At 35.1% G+C, this 27,096-nt stretch overlaps 1 protein-coding gene across 1 annotated transcript in view; it reads left to right on the top strand.

Annotated features, from left to right (window-relative positions):
* The window catches only part of C5H8orf34 (chromosome 5 C8orf34 homolog), a 372,149-nt gene that overhangs the window by 332,980 nt on the left and 12,073 nt on the right, over positions 1–27,096 (top strand). The window contains 2 exon segments of the mRNA XM_078072311.1: positions 6,114–6,161; positions 16,823–16,916. Coding sequence (XP_077928437.1) covers positions 6,114–6,161; positions 16,823–16,916 — 142 coding nt within the window.

Below are 27,096 nucleotides of genomic sequence, written 5' to 3'. Positions count from 1 at the left end.
GGGTTTGTTTTTTTTAAAGATTTTATTTATTTATTTGTCAGAGAGAAAGAGAGAGAGAGCACACAAGCAGGGGGAGCGGCAGGCAGAGGGAGAAGCAGTCTCCCCACTGAGCAAGGAGCCTGATGTGGGACTTGATCCCAGGACCCTGGGATCATGACCTGAGCTGAAGGAAGACACTTAACTGACTGAGCCACCCAGGTATCCCTTCAGAAGTGGGTTTGCTGAACAAGCTTTCAATAATAATTTCCTCATTGTTTTTAAAAGTGACTTACTTCTTTTATCCCAGTATTTATAAATTTTGAATTCTATAGGCTCTGTGTAGATCCAGAGCACATAAGATCTACAGATTGTTTATTTATTCATTCATTCTTCAAACATTTTGCCAGGCCCTGTGCCAGGACATAGGAAGCAAAAATTAATAAAAACCATTTTTGCTCTCCAAGAACTTAAACAGGAAAAATTGAGCAAGTAACCAGTGATTATAATAGAATGTAATAGGTGTTTTGATAAAGCTGTCTTAGTATCAAAGGAACACATAGAAATTTGAGTAATGGGGCCAGGGCAGGAAGTGGGAAAACCAATAGGTGGGGGATCAATGGAGATACAGACATTTGCAAAATAATAACACTGCACTTTACAGTGGAAATTTCCCATACTCTTACACATTCACTATGTCATATGAAACACAACCCTGTGGTTCTGTTGTCTACACTTTATATATGTAGAAACTCTGCTTCAGAAGAAAAGTTGACTGTCCAAGATCTTATGGTTGATAGTTTGCTCTGTTGGCACATTAAACCATTTTATTTTTATTTTTTTAAAAGATTTTATTTATTTATTTGAGAGAGAGAGAGAGTGTGTGTGCACAAGTGGGGGGAGGGGCAGAGGAAGAAAGAGAGGGACAAGCAGACTCCCCACTGAATGCGGAGTCATGTCAGAGACATGGGGCTCAATCATCTGCTTAACTGACTGAGCCACCCAGGTGCCCCTAAACCGTTTTAGAAAGAATGGATGAATACTACTTTCTGCATATGATAATACTTAAACAGTATTAATCATTGATATGATAAATTCATCAGTGTATCAGAGAAGACACACATGACTAGTACAATAATAGTTCAAGGTCAAATGGATTTTTCTAAAATCAATTGACCAATAATATATATCTCTGTCTATTCTACAAGTCAGTGCAATTAAATATCATTAACACTAGCTGCACCCTCTCATCCTGTCCCTTCCCCTGTCTAGCATCCACTGATAAGTTACCACTCTCCCAAACAGGGAGACTTTCATTACTGGCTTTGCATTTCCCCCTCTTTTTTTTGTTTTACATGAGATTAAAGGAAAGAAAAGAATAAAATGGTTTTTTTCCCCATTTTTGCAACTGCATGGTTACTTTTCAGAAAATAAGAAGGAACACTAAAATGCCTTAAATCATTTAAAATTTAACATTATTAGTGACAATCGTTAATCCCATAATTGCTCCTGCCTTTTTCCATTTTTTTTTTAAGGTAAGTCTCTAAGGCAAAGACATTACCATAAGGGAATTATTTAGTTTAACATAAAAAAAAATTGGAAGAAAAATGTAAATTGTTTTCATTTTAGTTTAACAGCTAGATATGTGCTTAGGGATTGAGTATTATTTGTCCCTTCTGAGGGGACAAATTTGGCTTCTGGTCATGCCTTAGATTGCTGATTCAAGTACAGACATAACCTGCAGCATCAGTGGAACTTAAAGACAGAGTGAATCATAACATCTTATCTTACAATGTCACTATCTTTTAGCTCTTAACAATGCTAAAGCAGTCCGGTATCTCTTCTATTGGACAAAGGTGTTATTTTCAGAGAAAGAGGTATCTGCACTAGTGCAACATTTATTCATAAGATTGCGGGCAAATTTTCAGAAAAAAAATTAACTTAATATGAAAGACATCAGGGCCAACTAGAAACAGCACTTGTTAATATATGAGTCTGAAGACAAGTGTAACTATTAACTTATGGACTCCATCAATGATTTGAAAGACTTTTGAGCTTTCCAAAAATTTCTGAATTATAAACTACTGCACCCAGCTTTTTACTAATTGGAAATAGATCACTGCCTATTTTCTTGGACATCAGTGGTAATTGCTGCCTGTAGAATTTGCTGGAGTTTGCAAAGCTGAACTTCAAATTCTATAACATCTGCCACAAATTCAGTAATCCTGTGTAATAATGCAATGAGAAAACACAACATATGACCATCATATTAGCAGCTGTATTATAGGAAATTATAGCATAAAATTAGGAAATGATGTATGATATTAATACCTCTATATCTAAAAATAGGGTATATTTCTGTGCATAGTCTAACTAGTGCTCTTCATTATAATACTTGTGGTTTCATGTATTTGCTATATTGTGTCTGGGCCCCTGCACAATACTTCCTTCCTCGTAAGAGTTCTCCTCTTTATTCAGCTCCTTCATCTGGCTAATTGACTAAGCCTTTAAGACTAGGATTAAAAATAATTTCCTCTTGGAAATTCCTAAATTCCTCTACTTTGTCCTTTTGATCACATGTATGCAGTGGCTACAAAAACTTCTAGCACATGAGAGTTCTCAATACAACCTTATTAAATAAATGAAAGGCTAGGTGCCCTTTCCCCAATAGCACCTTGGGCTCACCTATGTCAAGTAACATTTGCTCTACATTCGAATAACTTGTGTATCTGTCTTCTTAAGGTAAACTTTTTATGGTAAGGGATGAGTTCTTGTTCACCTCTTTGTCCCCACACCTAGTGTAGTATGTGGAATGCAATAGGTGCTTAATACATACTTGTGGAATAAATAATGGGTGAAGTTTATGAGTCCCTGGGGTTTAGACATGCCTTGGCCATTCCTATCAAACTCCCTTTCTCCTACATATTCTTAAGAGGGTGCTGTGTTAGGATTATTGTTTAATTTCATTTGAAAAGGTGGGAAGAAAGAGCATTCTGGTGAAAGTAGGGTTCTCATGAAACTTTCTTTGGAAGAAATTCATACCAGAGCCCTCAGACATAAAATGTTTGCAAATAAATATATTCTATGTGAAAGTGCAAGTCTATATGCATTTTATCTAAGGATTTGTAAGAGGTGAAATAGAAAATACTGATTTAAGTAAGAGAAGCATGGGATCGTGAAAAATGGTGTTGGATTTCAGGAGAATGTGGGCCTAGTCCAAGCTCTGTCTCTAGTATATTCTGTCTCACTAAGAGTATTTTCTTAAATGGAAAATAACTAGGGGAGCGACAAGAGCCTTCATCTCTAACAGCCGTAATCCCATGCCAAATGGTAAGCCGTAATCATACCAGTTTTCTTTATTTTCTCTCTCTGAGTTTTTGCATTTGGATAATTTTGATTTACTTCTGGATGATTATCAAAATATTATGTTGTTGAATGACTTGATACTTAAAATGCCAGTTCTTTAAAATTTAGACTAGGATGACGTAAATTGACAACTGTGTGCTTTGAAAGGGATTTTATTTCATTAGCGCCCCCAGCAGGGGAAGGAGCGAAGGTCAGCATCAGCATTTCAGCAGTCCCGCCTTGGAAATGGGGAACCTGCGACGACATATTGAATGGAGCCTCTTGATAGGAGCCATCTACTCCCACTCTAAGAATTAGAGATCCCGCATCTTGTTCTTTGTTTTGTGCACTTGGCCCTGTGCCAAATTTGTAATCCTCTCTGCAAAGTGTTTCCTCTGTATTTTCCTCCCAGATTGTTTTTACTTCATGCTCCTCATTCATCAGTGCCACCCAGGTCATTGATTTCTGAATGGCAGTTAGAGCCCAACTCCAGTCTATGTGGCCTTTGAAACAAATGGTGTTGTGTGGGTTTCTCCTTTTCTGTGGTGCGGATATTGAAAAGTAGCTGGCACTGTGGGAAGAAGCAAGCCTGTCAAGAAGCCATATAGTGTACACAGTGCTTTGGTTATATCTGACCATCAAGAAAGCCCTCAGTCGTTACCAGGTCTTAGCATAAGACTGTAAGTGTCCAGACAAATTGGGAAAACCCTTGCACTCTAGCTCCAAGGAAACAAATAGCCCTCTTCAGTGAGTACCCAGGGGCTGCTCTGCAGGACCCCACTGTGAGCCCTCAGATGTTCAGAAGTCAGCCAGGCAGGCCTCCGACGCTGGCCCCTCCAGAAAGCAGATCCGTACCAGCGAGCCATTTGCCACCTTGTCTTCTAACCCCTAGCAACTCACGTGGAGTGGGGGGCAAGGGAGGCCATTAGTACACAAAAGACTGGTTCTGTCACAGGGAAGAGCCAAACCAGAAGAGCCCACAGCATTCTTTCTAGACTAATTGTCCAAATAAAGGGAGATAGTATAGCAAGTTCAACTAGAAAAAGCAGTTTATCTGAAGAAAATTTCCAGCCTTCTCCATATGCTTTGAGTTAAATTCCTCCCAGTTTGGAGGTTTTATACGGATTTGATTTTTCCTAATAGTTTATATTTTAGTTTAAGTAAATATAACTGTCCTATCTCTTTGACTGTCTTATCTATTGAAAAGCCCACAAGCTTGGAAGCATTTGGAAATATTTAAACTATAGCATACGAATTTTTCACCAGTGGAAACCATAATTTGGAAAAAATATTTTATATCTGTGATTTCTAAGCGTTTAGGGAAACCAGCACTTTATTTCTGGCTTAATTTTTGGTTTGAAATGAGCGTGCTTTTTTATCAACCCTCTCAAAGTGCTTTGGAGTATACATCACAATTTTTTAAAAATAAAGTACATTTAATTTTTTTTTAATGTTTTAAACTTTTCATTTTAGTGAGATAGAGGAATGTCAGAGTTGAATCCGGTCCCAGGGGAGCTTTGCCTATACGTAGCCACTTGAAGTTAAGCACTTCCCTAAGCCCCTCTGGATTTAAGGTCTTTATATATCAGATTGGTTTGAGGATGTCTTGCCTTCAAGTTGTAGTGAAAAACCAATCAAATGAGATAATATATGGAGGGTTTTTGAAATGTGAAAAAGGAATGTCCTTGAAAAATTAGGAACAAATGTAAGCTTTATTCACACTTATTTAGTTATCTTTTAAACACACATGTTCTCCTAGAATTTATCATTTCATGGTATCTCAGAATTTATTTCCAAATGTCTCTGACCACGTAGTATAAAAATATAACTTATTCAAACTAACGAGTTGTTTGACAATTTTGACCACCAATGTTTAGATGAATTTGGGATATATGTTTAATTTCATATTAAATTTCTATGAATTAAATCTCAATGATTACTAGTGCACAGTGAAAGTCTAGTGAAAAATGCAAATAATGGAGAATTTACTAATAACGTACAAGCGAGGTGAGAAAGACTTCATATAAACATTGGGAAAAGGACAGGCTAATGATCTGTACTCTCCCCATAAAATATTTTTAAGTCCATATGTTAGATCTTCATACAGATTTATAGAATACCGAATGAGTGACTTTTTTCTTAATTTAACTTTAAGAACATATTTATATATTTTTTTTAATAATTTTTTAAGATTTCATTTTTTTTAAAGATTTTATTTATTTATTTGAGAGAGAGAGAATGAGAGAGAGCGAGTATTTATAAACCTAGTAACAGAAAATTTTATGCATCTCCTTTAGCATTCTGTCCTAAGATTTAGTTAATTATTCTTTTTTTTTAAATTTTTTTTGAAATATTTTATTTATTTTTGACAGAGAGAGAGTGTCCAAGCAGGGGAAGCAGCAGGCAGAGGGAGAGTGAGAAGTAGGCTCCCTGCTCAGCAGGGAGCCCGATGTGGGGCTTGATCCCAGGACCCTGGGGTCATGACCTGAGCTGAAGGTGATGCTTAACTGTCTGAGCCACCCAGGAGCCCCTTAGTTAACTATTCTAAGTAGTTATTCATTTATGTGACTTAAAATCCACTTAAGAGAAATACTGTTGCCTTGAAAAAATTATTTTCTTCAGAGGAGAAAGTTGCCAAACTGACCATCCCATAAATATCAACTGTGATGGTGGGAGAACAGTAAGGATTTGGTGTTGTTCCCAGGTTTCACTACTCTCCATGATTCATCTTCCATTGTTCTTTCTTTCTCCTTCCTCTGACTTTTTCAACTTCTCTTCCTCTTTGCCTCTAGGGAGAAGCCTCCAGTGGAGGACAGTCACTGAAAAACTACATGGAAGAAGTGAGTTTTAAGGTAGCCTTGTAACATAGTCTGAAATCAGATATAGGATGAATATTCACTTGGGCTTTCACCGTCCACTGTAGGGTTTCCAGTCTGTACCCATTCACTGGTTATGCCCACAAAAACAAGATAATAAATAATATGTTATCAAAATGTTTTTTGTTCCTCGTTGATAGAGGCATACCTTATAACAACTCAGTCATCCTGAAAATGAAGGCGAAATTGCACAAACCTAGGGCTATTTATTTTCACTCACAAACATTTGTTGATATCCCAATAAATGAGAAACATGTGCACAAAATAATAAGACATGATCATTGCTCTTATGGAAAGAACAATCTGTACCAAATTGGCTTTCATTCATGTGATAAATGTTCATCAAGGACATTACTTGTGCAGGCCATTAAGCAAAGTGCTGTCTTGACAAATAAAATATATGGTAGATTTTTGTTGGAAAACCGTTTAGACGTCTGGATTTATTTTGGAGATATTCAAGGGTGCTCTGTGTCACAAGATGTGTCTTTGGACTGTCTGCAAATGGTATTTGGGAACTCGCAGATAAATCTGTGGATAGAATCCATAAGACTTGATCTGAAGCCAAACCACAGTGGTCACTAAATTAGCTATCTGAATCTGTTGTAGGTGAAGGGAGCTGGGAAATAGTTTGGTGATGATATCATGGAAGTACCAGATACTTGGTTTGAATATTGCTCCTCAGAAAGATAGAATCTCGTTCTCTAAACATTTCCTTCTTGCATGCATGCATCCATTCAAAACCCAGTTTGAGGGGTGCCTGGGTGGCTCAGTCGTTCAGCATCTGCCTTCGGCTCAGGTCATGATCCCAGGGTCCTGGGATCGAGCCCCGCATCGGGCTCCCTGCTCAGCGGGAAGCCTGCTTCTCCCTCTTCCACTCCGCCTGCTTGTGTTCCCTCTCTAGGTGTATCTCTCTCTGTCAAACAAATAAATAAAATCTTTAAAAAACAAAAACAAAACCCAGTTTGAGTGGCCTACTGAATGTGCCACTGAAAATTTATTCAGAACGGTGTACCCATGCTTAAACTCACAGTTGCTTCCAGATACCACCTAGAAAGGAAAATCAGAGTGCCTAGCACCCCTTTAAGTCTCTAACATCTTCAGTTTGCATGTTTGGAGGTGGTTGAAGTTTTGCCAAAGGCACATGGAGAAGAGATAACGAAAGGAAATAACCAGGTTGATTGTCTGGGTTCAGGTTAGAAAAATCAAAATATATGGTGTAAAAAAATTGGAGGGTTAGAGCACCAACTTTAAATTTCAGTTTAATGAATTTGATGCAGAGATTGAGTAGAATACATTAAAGCAATTAATGTGCCAAAGGGAGGCAGACACTGTTTTCAATGTGTACGCCAGCAGAATTTCTCTAGGATTCTGTGGTCGCTGACGCGCTTGGCTCAGCATTCCTCTGCACGGAGCCAGATGCAGGGCTCGAACTCAGGACCCTGCGATCATGACCTGAGCAGAAGGCAGACCCTTAACCAACTGAGCCACCCAGGCACCCCGGAACTTTTAAAATAAATCTTATTTTAAATTTGTAGTTCTTATCCAGGAAAAAGATCCTTATTTTCTCCGTTATTATGAATGTGCAATCTAAACATACATGTTTTACACAATTGTGAATGCTTAATGTGAGAACAGGGGTGAGAATTTGTGCCTTTGCATTCGAGGTTCTGGCAGGGCATTGCTCCTCAATGTGGTCCTCTGATAAGCAACAGGGACAACACCTAGGGGCTTGGAAGAAATGCAAAATCACACCAGATCCAGAGAATCAAAATCTGTATTCTAACAAGATGCCTGTGTAATTCAAAGTACCCTGAAGTTCGAGAAGCACTGCCCTAAAGTGTTCTTTCAATGTTATTTCTAGAGAGTAACTACATATATCATGAAAAACCCCCAATTTTTATAATACAGGTAAAGAGGAAAATTCTGTTAATAAATTTGAGTTTTATTTATTCATTTACTCTCAAGAACAAAAGTTTTGGTTGATTAGGGGTATAAAATCTCTCTAGCTTGTGAGATTCATCACTGACTTTCAGTTTAAAATTACAAGTATGTGCGAACTGCCCATAAACATTTTTGGGGGGTTCAGTATCACATAGGGTTTTTATCTAATATTGCTTGATATTTAGATTTTAGCTCTTTTTTTAAACCAACAAATGATCATTCTTTACAATAAAACTATAAATATGACCTTAATTAGTGAACTATTAACTCATTACTAGTTGGATTCTTTTTGTAGACATTAATCCATTTGGTCTTTAGGAAATATATACTCAAATTCTTCTCCACTGAGAACACGTTGAGAGTGTGAGCCATAAAATGATAGTTGCTTTTTTTTCCCACTTGTGCTTTTATTTCACTTTTGCTCTCTTTCTGCATGTTAGTTAAATCAGCAAACAATAAGGAACAATATTTATAAATGTTAGAAGCATTGAAGTTAAAACTGTGCTAGCAAACATTTGCTTTTATTTAGTATACACTAAAACTCAAATAAACCATAGTGTTTACATTTTTAATATATTTAACATTTCTTGTTAAAGTGTGGGCAACTCTTTGCAGATCAAAGTCTGGATTTTTTTTTTAATTCAGTCTTATAATTAGACAGAATTATAACCACATGACATTAGACAATATTGTTTAGACCTAAATTGAAACTAGAGACATCAGAGTCTCCTCTACAAAAGCTAAAATGGAATTTTCATTCTATATTTTCTGGTTTTTAATGTATTATTTTTCTAGAATAGGATTTGTATTTTTTTTAAAGATTTTATTTATTTATTTGAGAGAGAGAGTGAGAGAGCACGAGTGGGGTGAGGGGCAAAGGGAGAAGCAGACTCCCTGCTAAGCAGAGAGCCCAATGCGGGGCTTGATCCCGGGATCCTGGGATCATGACCTGAGCCGAAGGCAGACACTTAACTGATCGAGCCACCCAGGCGCCCCAGAATAGGATTTGTATTTTTGACCAAATAAAAGATGAGATATTTTATAATAGTCTACTTTTACTAATCTTCAAAATCATTCTTACAGTTAAATTTTTTATTTTTTTATTTTTATTTTTTTTAAGATTTTATGTATTTGACAGGAGAGAGCACAAGCAGGGGGAGCAGCAGAGGTAGAGGGAGAAGCCGGCTCCCCGCTGGGCAGGGAGCCTGATGTGGGGCTCGATCCCAAGACCCTGGGACCATGACCTGAGCTGAAGGCAGACGCTTAACCATCTGAGCCACCCAGGCGCCCCTACAGTTAAATTTTTTAAAAGAAAGTATGTGTTCTTCACTTGAAAGACATTTGATAACTCAGGTAGGCATTATAATTTCATATTGCAGAGATTTCAGTTTTGAAATAATACTAACATTTATTCAAAAAACACATATAATTTGAAGGAACTTCTCAAAATCAAGTACCTCCAGAGCTTGCTTGTCACACCTTTTGTAGAGAAGCTAATCCATTTAACATATCACATTTTCTAGATGAATAATTGGAAAGCAGCACACCACACTGGCTAAAAATCCCCTCATCATGAGAAATTTATTAATTTAAATATGTATTTATCAGAAAAGTATCGTCAACTTCAATGGTTGAGAAGCTATAAAGAACTAAAGACTCAACTTAATGATTTTTTGAAACTTTCTAAAGAGCAATTTAGAGCAGTTCCCCAAAACTTGAGGAAGTTAGCTGGTGAAGGCTGGAGGCAACATACACGGGAGTGTGAACTAACTCAAGGTGTCAAGAGGCAGCTTCGCAATCTCTAAGGGTGTCAGACAGGAAGAAAAGCATGCTAAGTGGGCAGGCCTTTTCCAAATCTGTTGAGGTGGGTTTTGCCAGCTGTACCATCTGAACGGGAAAAGGGATCGATTCTATGCAACAAAATATCTTCAAACCACTTCTCATGCCAGTCTTGGCCCGTCTTGTTTCTCCTGTGTTGTATTATTTGTGATCACGACCGTCGTGAAGTTCCTCCCAACTCTACTTCTGTGGAAAGTGCAGGACATCGTCCTATAATAAATAAGGCATGATCAACTTTTTTATCATGCACAGGGATTTACTTTTCAAAAATTGATGTTACTATTTAATTATATGGTTTTATTCACTTAAGAAACAAGGAAACAAGGAACTTTGTCAAGAAAACCCTGTTTTGTCTTTGACATTCCTCAATAACTAATACATGATGTTAAAGGATAACAGTGTTTTAAAAAGTTATAATCATGGCTCTTATACAGATATAAAATGAACATATATCAAAGATTTATTGAACTCACTAATTAGTAAGGGAACCAGTAAAGTATTACAACCAGTTCAAGGGAAAATTTAAACCCTCCTTTAAATAAGGAATGCTGAAATGAAGTTATAAAGAGAGGCAAAAATTGGTAAAACTGACCAATATCCATAGGGTAATAATCAGTTACATTCAAATGGATACAATGTATGGGCTGGAATCGTTTGCACTACTATCAATGTCTATGAATTACATAGTTACTAAACAGCTCAAAGTCAATGAAAGACCTAGAGCCTCCACAGAATCAGGTAACGAGAAGGATATACTAGAAAAATGTATTGTTTTTCATTGTCTGTACCCATAATCTTTCATCCGTTTCAGAGTCTTACAATTTTATCCCACAATTTCCTCAGAGAGAAAAGTCACCAAATGGAATGAATTAGGACATGAAATGGAGTGTAATCCCCTTGTGCAGTATAGTATAGCAAATTTCTCAGATAAATTTATTTTAGCACCTTGCATTTATTTTGTAATATTTTTCACAATCTACCATTTATTTCTAACTTTGTTATTGCTTTTTCTTTTTTCTTTTCCCAAACCCTGTTAATTCAGACTTACAGCTTCCTAAACTTATTACTTCCCTCTTCTTATGATTTAATTGCCCTTTTACAATTCCCAAAAGAATTGGGCTGTAGAAGTATAATTTACTAAAAATTTATGGATTTCGGTCTGATAATACAAGGAATTTCATTAACAAATACAAAAAGGTATTTTCAAACTTTACAGCCATACCTCAGAGATATTGTGGCTTTGGTTCCAGACCACTACAATAAAGTGAATATTGCAATAAAGTGAGCCAATGAATTTTTTGGTTTCACGGTGCATATAAAAATTATGTTTATACTACATTGTAGTCCATTAAATGTGCAATAGCATTATGTCTAATAAATGTATATATTTTAATTTAAAAATACTTTATTGCTAAAAAATGCTAACCATCATCTGAGCTTTCAGCAAGTCATAGTCACTGACCACGGAGCTCCATAACAAATATAATAATCATGAAAAAGTTTGAAAAATTGAGAGAATTAACAAAATGTGACACAGAGACATGAAGTGAGCAAGGGCTGTTGGGAAAATGGCATCGATAGACGTGCTGAAGGCAGGGCTGCCACAAACCTTCAATTTGTAAAAAAAAAAAAAACAAAAAAAAAAATACAGTATCTGAAGCGTGATAAAATGAGGTATGCCTGTATTAATTTAAGTGTGTAAGTTATATATGGAGAAATTCATTTTAATGGAAATATAGGCTTAATTCTTTGTCAGTAGAAGCAGTCTATTAAATGTATCTGAAGAGGAGGGTAATTTTGTTTTGCTTTACATGCAACATGCTTCAGGGATTTTTATTTTGTAGGGATCCTATGGTTATAGAAGTAAAATGAAAGTGATTAATCTTTTTTGAAAGATAGAAGCTGATGTTTTGTGCATTATTTTCGTATTTAACCAAAGGGAGAGGAATATCTTTTACCTCCAAATTGAAGTATCCAACGGTGAAAGTTTAAGCAGAGGAGGATTTTTTTTCTCTAAACAAACTGAACTTCCATGACCACAGATGACATAAATCACTGATTGATTGCATTTAGAGAATCCAAAAATAGGCTATCCATGTGGAATAACAATACTGCTGAAGTTTATAAAGCACTTATTCTGTTGGCAGATAAAATGATATGTTGATATAGGGCTAGCAACTGTTTTCCATGTGATGCATGTCACTATTTCTCACCACTCCTAGTCCCTGGATGTTTACATACTTACGGTGAAAGTGTTTTAGAAAAAGGATGAGTGGCATTTCTTCTAAAAGCAACCCAAGAGCTCGCCCTTGGGCATATGAAACAGTTTGTACTAGGCTCAGACTTAGTTTAATATTCCTGTAGAAAAATTTTTCAATAAGTTGGCAAAGATGAACGTGTTAACTTTTTTTTTATTTTTAAAGATTTTATTCATTTATTTGAATTGAGATTTATTTGAAAGAGAGAGACACAGCGAGAGAGGGAACACAAGCAGGAGCGGTGGGAGAGGGAGAAACAGGCTTCCCTCAGAGCAGGGAGCCTGATGCAGGGCTCAATCCCAGGACCCTGGGACCATGACCGGAGCCGAAAGCCCAACGACTGAGCCACCCAGGTGCCCCTAGCTCTTGTTTTTAAAAATGTTCAAGATTTCAGCTTCTTGACCCCATCAAAAAGTATTATGGGCTCAAGTATGAACATACGTTGTATTGCCTGTCAGCATCGATGAAGCAAACAGGTGCATTATATTACCAATTGTATTTAAGGGAAAACCAAATAAAGCATTTAAATGATCTATTAACAGTAATATTTGTACTATCTCTACAATTCCAACAACTCAGCATTTTAAAGTTCTTCCCAAACTACATGTTTTACTGAGCTAATGTTCCATTTGTACTTTATATAATTTGCAATAAACAAAAGAATAACTGAATGCTTGTTATCTGTTCAGGAGTAAAGCCATTAAAACCGGAAACCAGTCAGTAGGATTGCTTAGTATTCTGAACCACTGTGGGAAAAAGTAACACAAGTGACTTATTAGCTATATGTTTTCTTATAAAAACAGGTTTTAGTATTTGGGCCCAAAAGGTAAATAACCAAAATACTTTTTTAATTAAAAGGATTTTTTCATGGTTACTTTAAAATTTTATGTTTTAAATGAGTAAGATTTAGCCATTTTGATTTTAACTTACAAAACCAAAAAGGCTATTTTTCATAGTTCTTTTTTAAACACCAGAGATCACGTGTTCTATTTTTAGTAGATTGCAGGAAGGCGATTTTCTTCTCTGTTACACAAAAATTTTTGAAATTATATTTCTGCTGTCCTCTATACTGCTATGGAGTTTTACATCCAAGACTTTTTTTTTTTTTTTTGCATTTATGCTGTTTCTTTAGTCATGGACCTGCAAGACTAAATCCAATAATTGATAAATCTGAGAAAAAAAATAAGTTAAATTCTAAAAATAAACAGATTTATATGTAAAGTGTGTATTCCAAGATTGACTATATTTTTTCTCGGCTAACTTTCTCTGCAATAGCCCATCTAGTGGCTCTCACATTCTACTGGCTGTCTAAAGAATCTAGACCTAGAATCTGCCACTTGTGATATACTAGAGATCATCTTATCCAGTACCTTCACGCACTCCATTCCATCCCAAGAGGAGAAGTGACATGCCCTAAATTAACCATAGTAAAACAAAACAAAAAACAAAACAAACAAAACAAAACAAAACCTGTGACTCTTGACCCCTCAGGCAAGGACTTTTCACTGCAAAGCCCATCTCTCATGACAGCAATAAAAGTTTTTGGTTTTGTTTTTATCTTTTCTAGTTTTATTGACAAGTAATTGACATACATCACTGTATAAGTTTAAGATGGTTTGATTTACATATATTATGAAATGATTACCACAACAGGTTTAGTTAACATCCATCGCCTCAGATAGATACAATTAAAACAAAAAATGTTCTCCTTGTGATGAGAACTCTTAGGATCTACTCTCTGGAATTTAAGTTTTAATCTGATTAACAGATTATTTTTGAGTTGCTGGTGCTAAAAAAAAAAAAAAGATGAAAAAAGATGTGCTTTTATTTTAAAATTGTATAAATTGTGCTAGCTTCGGCCATTGATAGATTTTTCAGTTGGTTCCTTTAACCCTTTGATATATCCCTCATTATGTGTGTGTGTGTGAGAGAGAGAGAGAGAGAGTTTGTGTGTGTGTGTGTGTGTGTGTGAGAGGGTTTGTGTGTGTGAGTGTGTGTGTGTGTGAGTCTGTGTGCATGAGTGTGTGTGTGTGAGAGAGAGTTTGTGTGTGTGTGTGTGTGAGAGAGGGTTTGTGTGTGTGAGTGTGTGTGTGTGTGAGAGAGTCTGTATGCGTGAGTGTGTGTGTGTGAGAGAGTTTGTGTGTGTGTGTGTGTGTGTGAGAGTTTGTGTGTGTGAGTGTGTGTGTGTGTGTGTGTGTGTGCATGCATATGTGAACACTTGCTTTCTGGCACTACAAGATGCTTCAGGCTTATCTTGTATCTTTCCTGCCTCAGTCCTAGAATCAGTCATTTCTTCAAGAGTTCTGGTTCTTTCATTGGAGAATGGTATTAGGAATCAAGATCTGGGTGATAGTTGTGTTCATTGCTATTGGGATGTCATTGCTTTTAAGCCCTCTCAGCTGCCAGAGCGGAGAGATATATGTGTATATAGTAACCCATGTATATACAAATATCCATAAATATTTCTTTATGTAGCCTTCTGTATATATAGTAAGCTAAACATGAGTTCATACTGATGTCTCCAATTCTAGTACATTATACGTGAATCAGTCTAGCCGTGCTTTCTATTAACTCCCACTTCAACAGTGAAATATTTGGCTCCCGGCATCTGTCATCCATTTACTTCATTGTTTAATTCCAGAATATATGTATAGTAGTTTCAGAATTGTAAACATGTATGTACATAGGGAGCAACTTTATCAATTAGTATACAGTATTTGTGCACAGTTCCTTTTGGTTTTGGTTTTAGAGACTCCACTCGTTTTCAAAGTGACTTAGGTTAGAACCTTATTCCCCCACCGTCTTCAGCTACATTTCATACATTTGTAATGTATCTAGATTCTTTTTTAGTATTTTGCCTTCCATCTTCGGATCCCCCAATCTTCTAATCGATTTTTTTCATTTGTATACAGTAAGTTTTACCCTGTTGTGTGAAGTTCTATAGGTTTTGACAAATGCTAGTGTTTTGTATTTACCATTATAATATAAAATTGTTTCACTTCCCTAAAATATCCCCTCTGATTCACCTATTCAACCCCCTTTTCCCCTCCAAAACTCCTGAAAAGTTGTAACTTTTTGAAACTCTAGATCAGGACTAAACATCTCCAGTGGTAACTGTCACAATCAAGAGGTCACAAATAGGATGTTTCTCTCATACAGGAATCATTTTAAGGAAAGTGGACATTTAATACTTGGTGATATCATCTTTCTTAGAAATCAGGAGTTGTGGGCCCTTATTTTTATCTTGTCAGCATTTGTCTGAACAAAATACCTCAGGTTGGAGAAAAAGATTATTGAAAGAGGGGGAAGATGATGGATGAATTTGAGAAGTCAAGAGTAAATTGACAGGTCATAGTGATTTTGTTTGAAAATTTTGAAATATATTTGAAATGATTTTCTTACATCATGGCTCAATAAATCTCAAATTTAGAGATGGCAAAAGTTATCCATGCCCTTAGGGACTTTCCACATTATCTTTGAAGCAGGAGAATATGAAAGGGCAATTACTATGTAGTAATTATTACGTTGGCACAATAGGCACATAAAGGAATAGAGGAGTAGTTCTGTCTTCCCTGAGGAAGGCTTTCATTGGAAATGACATCTAAGCCTTGGGAGATATGTTAATGTTTGAGACAGATAAATAAATGAAGGCAGGAAGTATAATATGTGAAAACATCTTGGCATATCAGACAGAATAACCAACTTGAGGAGCTACCAATTAACTGTAGCTGGAGTGGAAGTGTTAATTGAGGTGGGATGGAGATGGAAGTGGTGGTATATTGGGGTAGACAAGTATGGATCAAGTATGGACCTTGAGTTTAGATTTTATCCTGAGAATTATGAAGCCACTGGAAGATTATGAAAAGGTAATGAGTACATTATATGGCATGTTCAAAAGCACACTCTGCCAGGAAACTGGTGGGGAGAATTAGGAAGGAACTTGACCCTAGAAAACATCATAGATGGCTATTACTGCAGTCAGGGTGGGAGATGATGAGGGTCTGCTTTAGGGCAATGACAGAAAGCATAGAGCAAGAAGGAAGTATGAGAAATATCTTAACAAAAATAAAGAAGTGAGAAGAGGAAGAAGTCAGTGAAGTAAGTAATACTGAAAGGTAAAGTTGAGAATGTTCTCTAAATCCTACTAATCTTTATTCTCATTAAAAGGAGTTTGAAACTTTGATGGCAAACAGGCACATTTTGTGCAATTTTATACTGAATATTTCATTGTTATATTTCTAAGCATGCTTGCCAAGATTTCCATAAAAATATTAATTCAGGAAGGAACAGAGTCTAGATATTTCCTCTTATTAAAACATTAAATCTTATTTAAAAGGGAATATAAAAAATGAGTTCAGAGTTTATGGCATGACTTTGACTTGAAAATGAATTTAAACTTAGAACTCTGCTCTGCTGTGAGGAAATTCTTCTTCTTCTTCTTCTTCTTCTTCTTCTTCTTCTTCTTCTTCTTCTTCTTCTTTTCTTCTTCTTTTTGACATATAATTCGTAGAGACTAAGTGTTCACCCATGTTGGTATTCATGATATCCATCTAGAGTTTAATCCAGAATGAACTTTTTCTTTGGCAGGATGAATCTTTAAAGCAATTGCAAGTAGTTCATCAGCCGTGGATCTTGCCAAGTGACACAGAAAGTGAAGGAGTAGAAGCAGAACAAGATAAATGTGAGTAGACATTGCTATTTACTGATAAATTGCTTTTAGCCAAAGGAAATCCACAATGAAGGTATTTCCCTTTCATAACATTAAATGCCTGCAAAAAATTCAGGCTTGTTTAGGGAGACTGTGTAAAGATACGCTCTACTTCAGGTTAAATCTTGATTCAGGGATGTTTTTTCATTGTGGTGCAGAGGCTGCAAACTGACTTTGCAAAGAAGGGTAGATAACACCTCAAAAGAAGGAATTATTTTTCCTAAAGACCAGCACAGAATGTCCATTTGGAATGTGAATCTTCTATAAATATTGTGGAATTAGATCAGTGATAATTTGTGATTATTAAAAAATTTTAAAGTATGTGAGAATCATCTCATAATTTATTATATGTGAAATTATCATTATTGGTTAAATGAATAAGTGCATGTATATAGAAACTCTTGTAAGCTCACAAAACAAATTAATATTATAGTATTTAAGACAAATAGAATATACAGCTCTTGATTTAAATCTCTATATTATACTCATAACAAAGGATGGATTACTCTACTTTGGCATGACACACGGCATGCTTTCCAGGGGGTTACTGACATTGTCAGATATATGGGCTCAGCAATCCAGATGACAGGTTGGAGTCTGGACTATATAGAAATACCATCATTAAAAAAAATAACATATCAAAATTTACTTTTTTAAATCAATGGTAGCCTGCAGAGAGAAATAAAAATTGTAAATGGTAATGTAGCTCTCATAATAATTGGTGTGAAGTGATTAATTAAAAATTCCCCTAAGCCATAGCTACCAGAAATACCTATTATGTTACACAACCAACATTATGATTCCTTACCCAGGGGGATCAAAGAAATTACTCTTCTGGGTTAAAAAAGCATTTAAAAATATTCTTATCCCATTTCCATTGCTGTAGGCTTATGTAGTCAGAGGGAACATAGCCAGGAGAGGGACGTAAGGCAGAGTGCTCAGGTAAGAGGATGCAGAGAGCTGAAGTGTCACTTGGCTGGCACATTCAGAAACAGAATAACATGGTGACATTCTACAGATTGTCTGGAGGGAAACATCACCTTTTTCAGACAACATCTGATAAAGACTCAGAAAGTGGGCTGTACTTTAAGCAAGTACAAAAATAAAGGGAATATTTTGAAGATCTTCAATGTAAGGGATCCTGAGTAAAATGGTCTAGGAAAAGAGCAGCATGGGATACAAAGAAGAGAATCCCCCAAGTAAGAAAGAATTAGTAGTGGCCCAAAACTTTTATGAAAACAAATGCAAACACACTTATACTCCATCCCTACTCTCCACACATTTAAATATACATGAACACTCATTCTACACTTTGGATTTAATCATTTTCACCAAATTCTTTGAGGCCTTCATAAATTTTGTGTTTAAAAAAAAAAAAACTCTTCAAGGTAATGTGTATGTGTATTGTATAAATACAATATATATAATTTTGCTCTATCAGAATCAACACATAGGTGCCCAGAGTGAGTAAGGCCAGGTAAACAACATCCTTATAGGATGCACAGTGTGTTACTTCTATGTGCTATTACTTATAATGAACTAAAACTTAAAAACAAGAACATAATCAATCAAAATAGTGTATTTAATCCATGTGCAAATTTAGACTTATTTTTCCCCTTAAATCCAATGCCTCCCAATCAGTATTAAGTCTAAAAAATAGCTTAATAATGCAAAGGAGATATATAAGAATCCCCAAAACTTTCTTTAACCCTTGTCACCGAATCATATTACCTTTCTGCATATACTTTCACAAGATTTTGGTAAGTTGCAATAATTTCCTCTTCCACTAGAATGCAAAGTTTTTGAGAGAAGGAATCTGTTTATATATTGACATACACAATAAGACCTCAATAAATATCAGAATAATGAATGAATGAATATATTTCTTTGACTCTTTCTAATTCATTTATCAAGACAGTTGGAAATTTAAACAAATAAAATAAATAATAATTGTGACTGAGTAATTGCCATAAAAATTATTTATAGTTTTTAAAATTTTAATAATGGATTTATAGTTTAGCCATGGCTTCTGCCATATGGTCTATCAATCACTCTAAAAAAGGCCATTCTTGAACTCTCCTAACCATAGACCTAGAACCAAAACTATTTTATTTCAGCAATGTTGTACTTGGAGGTGACCCTTGACAATGGTAAATTGTTTGAAATAAAATCAGGGTTTAAAAATAATTAGGTAGTAACAAGAGCCATCTGGAAACGGAATGCTAGCTAACATTGTAGCCAAGTTCATAGCACAGAGATGCAAATACTTTTCAAGAACAGCATCCGACCTTCAGGTGCTGGGAGAAGTGTAAGATGGAGCTGCTGTGGTACCCGCATCTCCACTGATACTGTGCTCAGGGCATGTGGTGTGTGGAACAGCCGGCAAGATGTGTAGAGATCATCTACCTCTTGATTTTCTCAGTGAAAGAGAATTAATGACATAAATACATGTGAACCCAACATCTGATTTAGAGTCTAGAGGCTCATATATTAGAAATTTATGAGTGAGGAAAAGGACAAGATTCATCACTCCAACAGTAACACCTGTTTCTTGAGTCAGCTTTCTATAAATTATTCCTAGGTAATTTTGTAGAATGTTCTCATTTCTCCTGAGACAAATTATCATGGCAGAAAGTTTCCAAATAATGTGAGGACCTTTGTAGTAGTGCATATTTCTTATTGCATCATCTTAAAATAAGATAGCTCAAAGAAGTTTTATAAAAGACACCTTTTAGGAAAAGATGTTTTGAATCATCAAACGGGAAGCTTTAAAAACTTTTGTTCTAAATAAGATAAGCAGAACCCTTAATTCAATAGATTTTTTTCTTTATTCTGCTTTTGTTTAAAAGTATAAATCACAATTTTAAAAAAATCATGTTAGGAGTGTGTTTGTTTTTAATCTCTCAGATTGTAGTGTGAAGTCACTAAATAACTCATATCACAGACCTTTGAATCTACTGGGATACTGTTTGATGCTCATATTCCTGGGCTTCATTCAGACCTATTGTATCAGAATCTCTGCATGGGACTCTGAATTCTGCACTTTTAATAAACCCCTCAGGTGAACCTTGATTATTCTAAAGATTGAGAACTCTGGAATGAAAAGTCCAATGAATCAGAGGGTTGTGTTTTCAGAATTGACTCCATAGTGTTGTTCAATTTTGGACCTTATTTCTCTAGGCTGCTTTTCCTATCTGTAAGTTAAGTTTGGATGTAAAATATGAGAATGGAGAAAGAAGGCTGAAATTTGAAGGAATAAATATGGAATGAAATTGAGGTACAGGCTCTCTAATCAGTAGGTTCAACATATACATGGACAAAAATAGCTACCATCAAACCAGCCAGCACCCTCTAATTAGATTGTGGAGTTTTAAAACTTGAAAAACCAAGCTAAAACAACAACAACAAAAGGAAAATATGACAAATAGCAGATGCAAAGTGTGATGGCATAAATCAGTCCAAACACTTCATTAATCCCAAAGAGCTAGTGTATGGAGTCAAAAATAAGGCAAAGTGCTACCTAATTGTCACTGAATTCCTGGGATTTGAGTGAAGATCAAATAGAATGATAGGTGTGAGTGAATATACTTTCTTAATTGTTGTACAAGTATAATTTATTATTAATATAATAAAATTATATTCATGAGCTTTGAGAGTCTTAAGTGATCAAAGTTATTTTCAGTCTATTATTGTTTTTTCTTGTTGTTATTGCCCTCACTACTTTTTGTTTACTGACTTTCCTGAATTAATTTTTAAAGTCTATATTATTTTTTGTATACCTGCTGAAGTCTCTGCTCAGTAGCTTAGTAGTCAGCTAATGCCTGGACAAAGTATTGAGGCATGCCATGGACACTCCAGAACTTTACAACTTTGCTTACACAGAGCTTCTAGGTCAACAAAAGGTGAGAGATAGAGCCTTACTAGGTTTTTCCTGGGCAGATGCATAGTACCACACATATGGGTGGACTTCTAGATCCTCAGGAATATGTCAGATCTTTTGAAAGCTTCTTAAGGACATCTCATCCATGAGGTTTTCTTTTTCTTTTCTTTCTTGTTTTCTTTCTTTCTTCTTTCTTTCTTGTTTTCTTTCTTTCTTCTTTCTTTCTTTCTTTTTCTTTTCTTTTTTAGTAAACCCCTTGTTTGCCTCAATTGGTATCACTGCCTCAGGCACCTGCTAGTAAAACTGTTGCCTCTAACTGTTTTTGACAAATGTCATAGGGATTGAGTTTTTCACTGAGTGAGCTTTAATCTGGGACAAATAAAGAAAAAACATTCAAGTGAGGATTTTGCAGGCAGCTTCTATATAGGTCAAATAGTGACAATTCTCTAGATATGGGACATCTGGGGGAACTCCAAACTCATTCTGTCCCCTCTTGTGGATCAGAGGCTGCTTTTTTCATAGCTACCATCATTGTGAGGCTGCTGGTTTCAAGGCTACTGCAGAGTTAGAGAGAAGGTTATTGATATTGGGTAAGTGAAAATCCCACACAGCTCACTGTTCTCATTGAGATTCAGCTGCTTTTCTTTAATAAATGTTCTATGGATTATTGCAAGCCTTTGGTTAATTTCTAGAGTTGTGAAAAGTTGATTTTGGTGATTTTTTTGCTAATGTTCTCATTGCTTTTTAGAGGAGCAGATTTTTGGAGATTCCTATACTCACATTCCAGAAATGCTTCTCCTCTCCTATTTTTCCTGCTTTCATCAGCCTAGTTTTCTCTTTGCTTGAATGGGAGTAAGATATCTTCATAATGGGCTGTAGAATCAGATAATATCTATTTCTTTAAGTCCTAATTTCATGATAAGCTATTAAAAACAATTTTGTAGTAAGATAAGTTTTGGGACTTTATACATATCATTATAGTTGAGAAACTCTCAGTTGTAAGATATACCAGTGATGTAACAACTTTTCAAGAGGAGCAAAAACAGTTCTACACTTTTAAATGATCAGATCAAGTGTAATCAGCATCTTGGCTTAAAATGAGAGAAATTATTGTCCATTGTTGACTTGAAGACATGCTATATACAGTCTTTTCTAAAAGTCACCAGGTGGTCCTGCTGCAAGATCTGCTTGACTATGTAGAGTCCAGCGTTCTTGTGTATTTACTTGAGTTCTTTGTGCAGAATGCTTATTATCTTCTGTTTTCAGAATGCTTATAATTTTCAGAATGCCTATTAACTGTGGGAAAAACAAATGTTCTAGGATTTTAGGAAGTGCTAATCTAATCTAATCCTCTCAATCTCAATTCTCTTAATTTAATGAAGAAGTTGATTCTCTAAGAGATTGTAGACTTGTTCATGTCACCTGGTTAGTAGCAGATGCCAGGAGTAGAATCAAGAGTTCTTGTTTGGGCCCAGTGATGTTTACTCTTATTGCTTCATCCTTTACTCATGACTTCACTTTGTTCCCCTTACCAGGGGGTGACACAGTTTATTCTGTCACTCTTGAGAACCAAAGTGCTTGGGGCAATAAATGGGGCTACAGGATTCTACTGTCCACTCAAGATGTGGTGTGACCTTTGTTCTCCTTAATCTAACCTTGCATTACTTCTTTCCACGTAGCCTCCCAAGATTTGTATTTGAGCAATGCTTGAGGCAGTGATGTTATTGTACCACAGCTGATAATTTTACCAGGCCCAAGATAAGGGACTAACTTACTATCAAATGAAAGAGTAGAAAAGGATGTGTTAGGGGCAGTGGAAGGTAGATAACATAAAGACCAAAATGAGTTAATAGCCAATTTTAGATAGGTGTCAGGGCTTCAGGAGACTTGGAACTCAGAGTTTAAATATTAGGGTTGTGGCATCAGAAATAGGGACTAGAAATATATACCTCAGGAGATAAATGAGACAGGACTTCAGTATTTTGTTCTGATTTAAAGGTCAACTGGATTGTCCTACACAATATATGTGTTTGTAGAGAAAAGACATACACACATTGGAAACAACCAAGAATAAAAAATAATAATAATAACAGTAATATGATAAAAACAGCACAAGAATAATTAGAAAGATGAGCTCTAAAAGTAAAAAAAGACAAAAACTTCTGGCAAACTCTTTTAGGTTATTTTTGAAGACCAAAAGAAATCGTGATGATTTTTAATCTCACTTTTCACATTAAATCTTCTATGAGTGTTCAGAAAATTCTAAAGCTTCTCCTAAAAAATTCAGGGCATCTGAATTCATACCAGGCAATAAATCCTATACCTTAGGCATTTGCATGTTTGGTATCTGTTATCATCATAAATATTTAACAATTTATCTTTAACCAATAAATATAAAATAAGTTAATAATTACTGTTAATTATCTGTTGCAAGCAAAACATTCTGTCAAAATGTAATTTTCCATTATAATAGTGATTGTAGAGGATATTTTGGCTATAAAGAAGTTTTTGCAATTTCTAGAGGCCAAATGCCTCTGAATTATTCATGTGACATTCTTACTTTGAAATGTTTCCCATGTTTGTGGTAAAACCTTGATATTATGAATGGTTCAATTGACTAACCTCCTAGAAAAAATTTAAAGGGTAATATTTAATACAATATAAAAGTTAATCTCACCAAATAAACTATTATTAAGTACAATGGAAAAATGTATCAAGTTGCTCTCCAATATATAAAGTTACATGCTTCAGAATAGATACAAAGCTTACCTGCTTTATTTATTGACATTTCCTTGTCATATGCAATAATAGTAGTCAGAACATTTCATAACAAGTATCAGAGAAGGCTGTATTTAAACAACAGAACAGTTCTTTTGTGATGCAGAATTCTTTGGATTAGAATATTGTATGGAGTTGAATTTTTTAAAACTGAAAATAGGAGATACATGGTTATTTAAAAAAATCAAAGTTATAAATGAGTAGCATATGTTTTTAATCCTTTTACCAAACACTTTTTGTTTGTCTTGGAATATTCTTACATTTGCTCTAGGTGTAGCCTGAAACTACAAAATATAATAATGAAAACAAAATGAAGTTCATAACTCTAACCTTGATGGATTTAGCTTATAGGCAGTCTTAATATTTGATGGGATATATCTTTCACAAATGAAAAGAATGTATTGATTGGCTGCAAGTAAAACCTATTTGTTCTCCATGAATTTTATTCTGTATATTTTCAGTTGCTGTAAGAACTCAGCGTGTTCACACCGGACAAACTGGTTGCATAATTTTCCCTGACTTGTTTTGTAACATTGACCTGCTTCAGCTTCACAAATTAAACAGACCTGGACATATTTGTCCCAAACTAGCATTTTTTTAGTTAAGATTTTCCAATATGTTCCTTATGCTCCAGAGACCAGATTACCTCCTTAGAATCTCCTTAGAATCATGTTTATGAATCTTAAAATTCAAAACACATTAATGAGAAGCTGCTATGTGTTGGGCGCTATGGCATAGGATATACAAAAAACAAAACAAAACAAAAGGTTATGATCTCTTTTCTCTAGTAAGTTAAAGAGAAGTGCATGAGCATCTGTAGCATAAGGTATATATTTCTTAAGAGATAAACAGAATGTTAAGGAAGTCAAAGGAAGGAAATATCACATGAAGTTGGCAGTAGGAACATGTAATTAGAGAGATCTTAATGAAGAAGTGGTGCTTGAACTAAGAGATAGGTAAGATTTTGAAGTACAGGGATGGACAAGAATGTCATATGAGCAAGAATAACACATGGGCAAGGACGCGAACATAGGAAGAGCATTGGTTATGTTTGGTGGCCCAGGGAACTAGCAATTCATACTTTTAGGGAAAAACACTAGACACAGGGGATCAGAGAGAAATAAGTCTGGAAATATAAGTCATGAAAAGAACACAGAGGGTGCAAATTATAAGGATAAAAAATGTGAATTGATAAACAGTGGAGAAATCTTTACATAGGGAGGAACTCTGATGAGAACATTCATATTCAGAACTTTGGATAGCATTAACACAAATGATGGGGAGGTCCAGGTGTTTGGCCCTTTACATATTTCTTAACTTGATGAGAATAAAACTCGTTTTTAAACTACCTGTGCTCTAGTGCTATTTCAAACAGAGATCATCATCTCCCTAAGACATGCCATTTTTAAAAGACTTATAAAATAAAGTGGTGGTATATGTATACAATGGAATATTACTCAGCCATAAAAAAGAATGAACTCTTACCATTTGCAATAACGTGGATAGAGCTGGAGTATATTATGCTAAGTGAAATAAGTCAGTCAAAGAAAGGCAAATGCCATCTGATTTCACTTATATGTGGAACTTAAGAAATGAAACAGATGAACGTAGGGGAAAAAAGAAAAGAGAAGGAGGCAAACTAGCAGACTCTTAACTATAGAGATCAAACTGAAGGTTGCCGGAGGGGAGGTGGACAGGGGGATAGCTTAAATGGATGATACGTATTAAGAAGGGCACTTGTGATGAACACTGGGTTCATACCACATACAATGTAAGTGATGAATCACTAAATTCTACTCCTGAAACTAATATTACACTGTATATTAACTAACTGGAATTTAAGTAAAAACTTGAAATAAAAAATTTAAAAATGAAAATAAAAGGAGTCTCTGTAGGCAGTAATAAATAAATAAATAATAAGTTTTTCAGAAGTTATGTTCTTTACTAGGCAAAGAAGGCAAACATGGACCATAATACAGCCCAACTTACAGGAGGAGAAATAAATCATTGTTGAAGTGCTTTTTAAAACTTTGTTGTTATTGAGTGTAGTCATTAACCTATCAATTACATATCACTAAATATATGTAGCTTGAGCTTATAATTCTTTAAAACATAATTAATTTTAGAGTAAACTCCTACCCAAAGTCTCAAAGTATGCATGATTTATGTATTTTTATATTTTTATATTTATATATTTTTATATTAAAATACATAATTATCAGAACTATGATTTGCAAATGTTGTCTCCCAATCTTCAGGTTACCTTTTTTATTTTGTTGTTTCCTTTGCTGTGCAGACTTTTTATTTTGATGCAGTCCCACTTATTTATTTTTGCTTCTGTTGCCTGAGCTTTTGTCATGTCTAAAACATTATTGCCAAGACCAATGTCAAAGAGTTTTCCCTCTGTTTTCTTCTAAGAGTTTTATAGTTTCCAGTCTCACGTTTAAGTTTTTAAAACGTTTTAATTGATTTTTGTGTATATTGTGAGATAAGGATCCAATTTCTTTTTTTGCATGTGGATATACAGTTTTCCCAAAACCATTTAATGAAGGGACTGTCCTTTCTCCATTGTGTATTCTTAGCACTCTTGTTAAAAACCAGTTAACCATATATGCTTGGGTTTACCTTTGGACTCCCTATTCTATTCCATTGGTCCATGTGTCCATTTTTATGCCAGTACCATACTGTTGATTACTATCACTTTGTAATATAATTTGAAATCAGGAAATGTGATGTCTCCAGCTCTATTCTTTCTCAAGATTGCTTTGGCTATTAGGAGTCTTTTGTGGTTCCACAAGAATTTTAGAATTGTTTTCTATTTCTGTGAAAAATGCCATTGGAATTTTTATAGAGATTGCATTGAATCTATATATCACTTTGTGTGGATATTTTAGCAATATGAACTCTTCCAATCCATCAGCATAGGATATCTTTCCATTTATTTATGACTTCTTCAATTTCTTTTATCACTGTTTTATAGTTTTCAGTGTACATATCTTTCATCTTCTTGGTTAAATTTATTCCTATGTATTTTATTCTTTTGAAGCTATTGTAAATGGAATTGGTTTTTTTTCAATTTCCTTTTCAGATAGATCATTTTTAGTATAAAGAAGTGCAAATGATTTTTGTATGTTGCTTTTGTATTCTGTAACTTTATGGAATTTATTTATTAGTTCTAACAGGTTTGTGTGTGTGTGTGTGTGTGTGTGTGTCTGTGTATTTGCATGGAGTCTTTAGGGTTTTCTATATATAGGATTATGTCATCTACAAACAGTGATAATTTTACTCTTTTCTGATTTGGATGCCTTTTATTTCTTTTTCTTGTCTGATTGCTTTTGCTAGTACTTCCTGTACTATTTTGAATAGAAGTGGCAAAAATGGACATCCTTGCCTTGTACTGTATCTTAGAAGAAAAACTTTCAATTTTTCTCCATTGATTATGATATTACCTGTGGGAGTTTCATAAATGACAATAATTGGGTGAGGAAATTTCCT

This window comes from Halichoerus grypus, chromosome 5 (assembly GCF_964656455.1).
Source record: "Halichoerus grypus chromosome 5, mHalGry1.hap1.1, whole genome shotgun sequence".
NCBI classification, from domain to species: Eukaryota; Metazoa; Chordata; class Mammalia; order Carnivora; family Phocidae; genus Halichoerus; species Halichoerus grypus.
The sequence above is the reverse complement of the archived record's forward strand: the minus strand, read 5'-3'. Positions and strand labels throughout refer to the sequence as shown.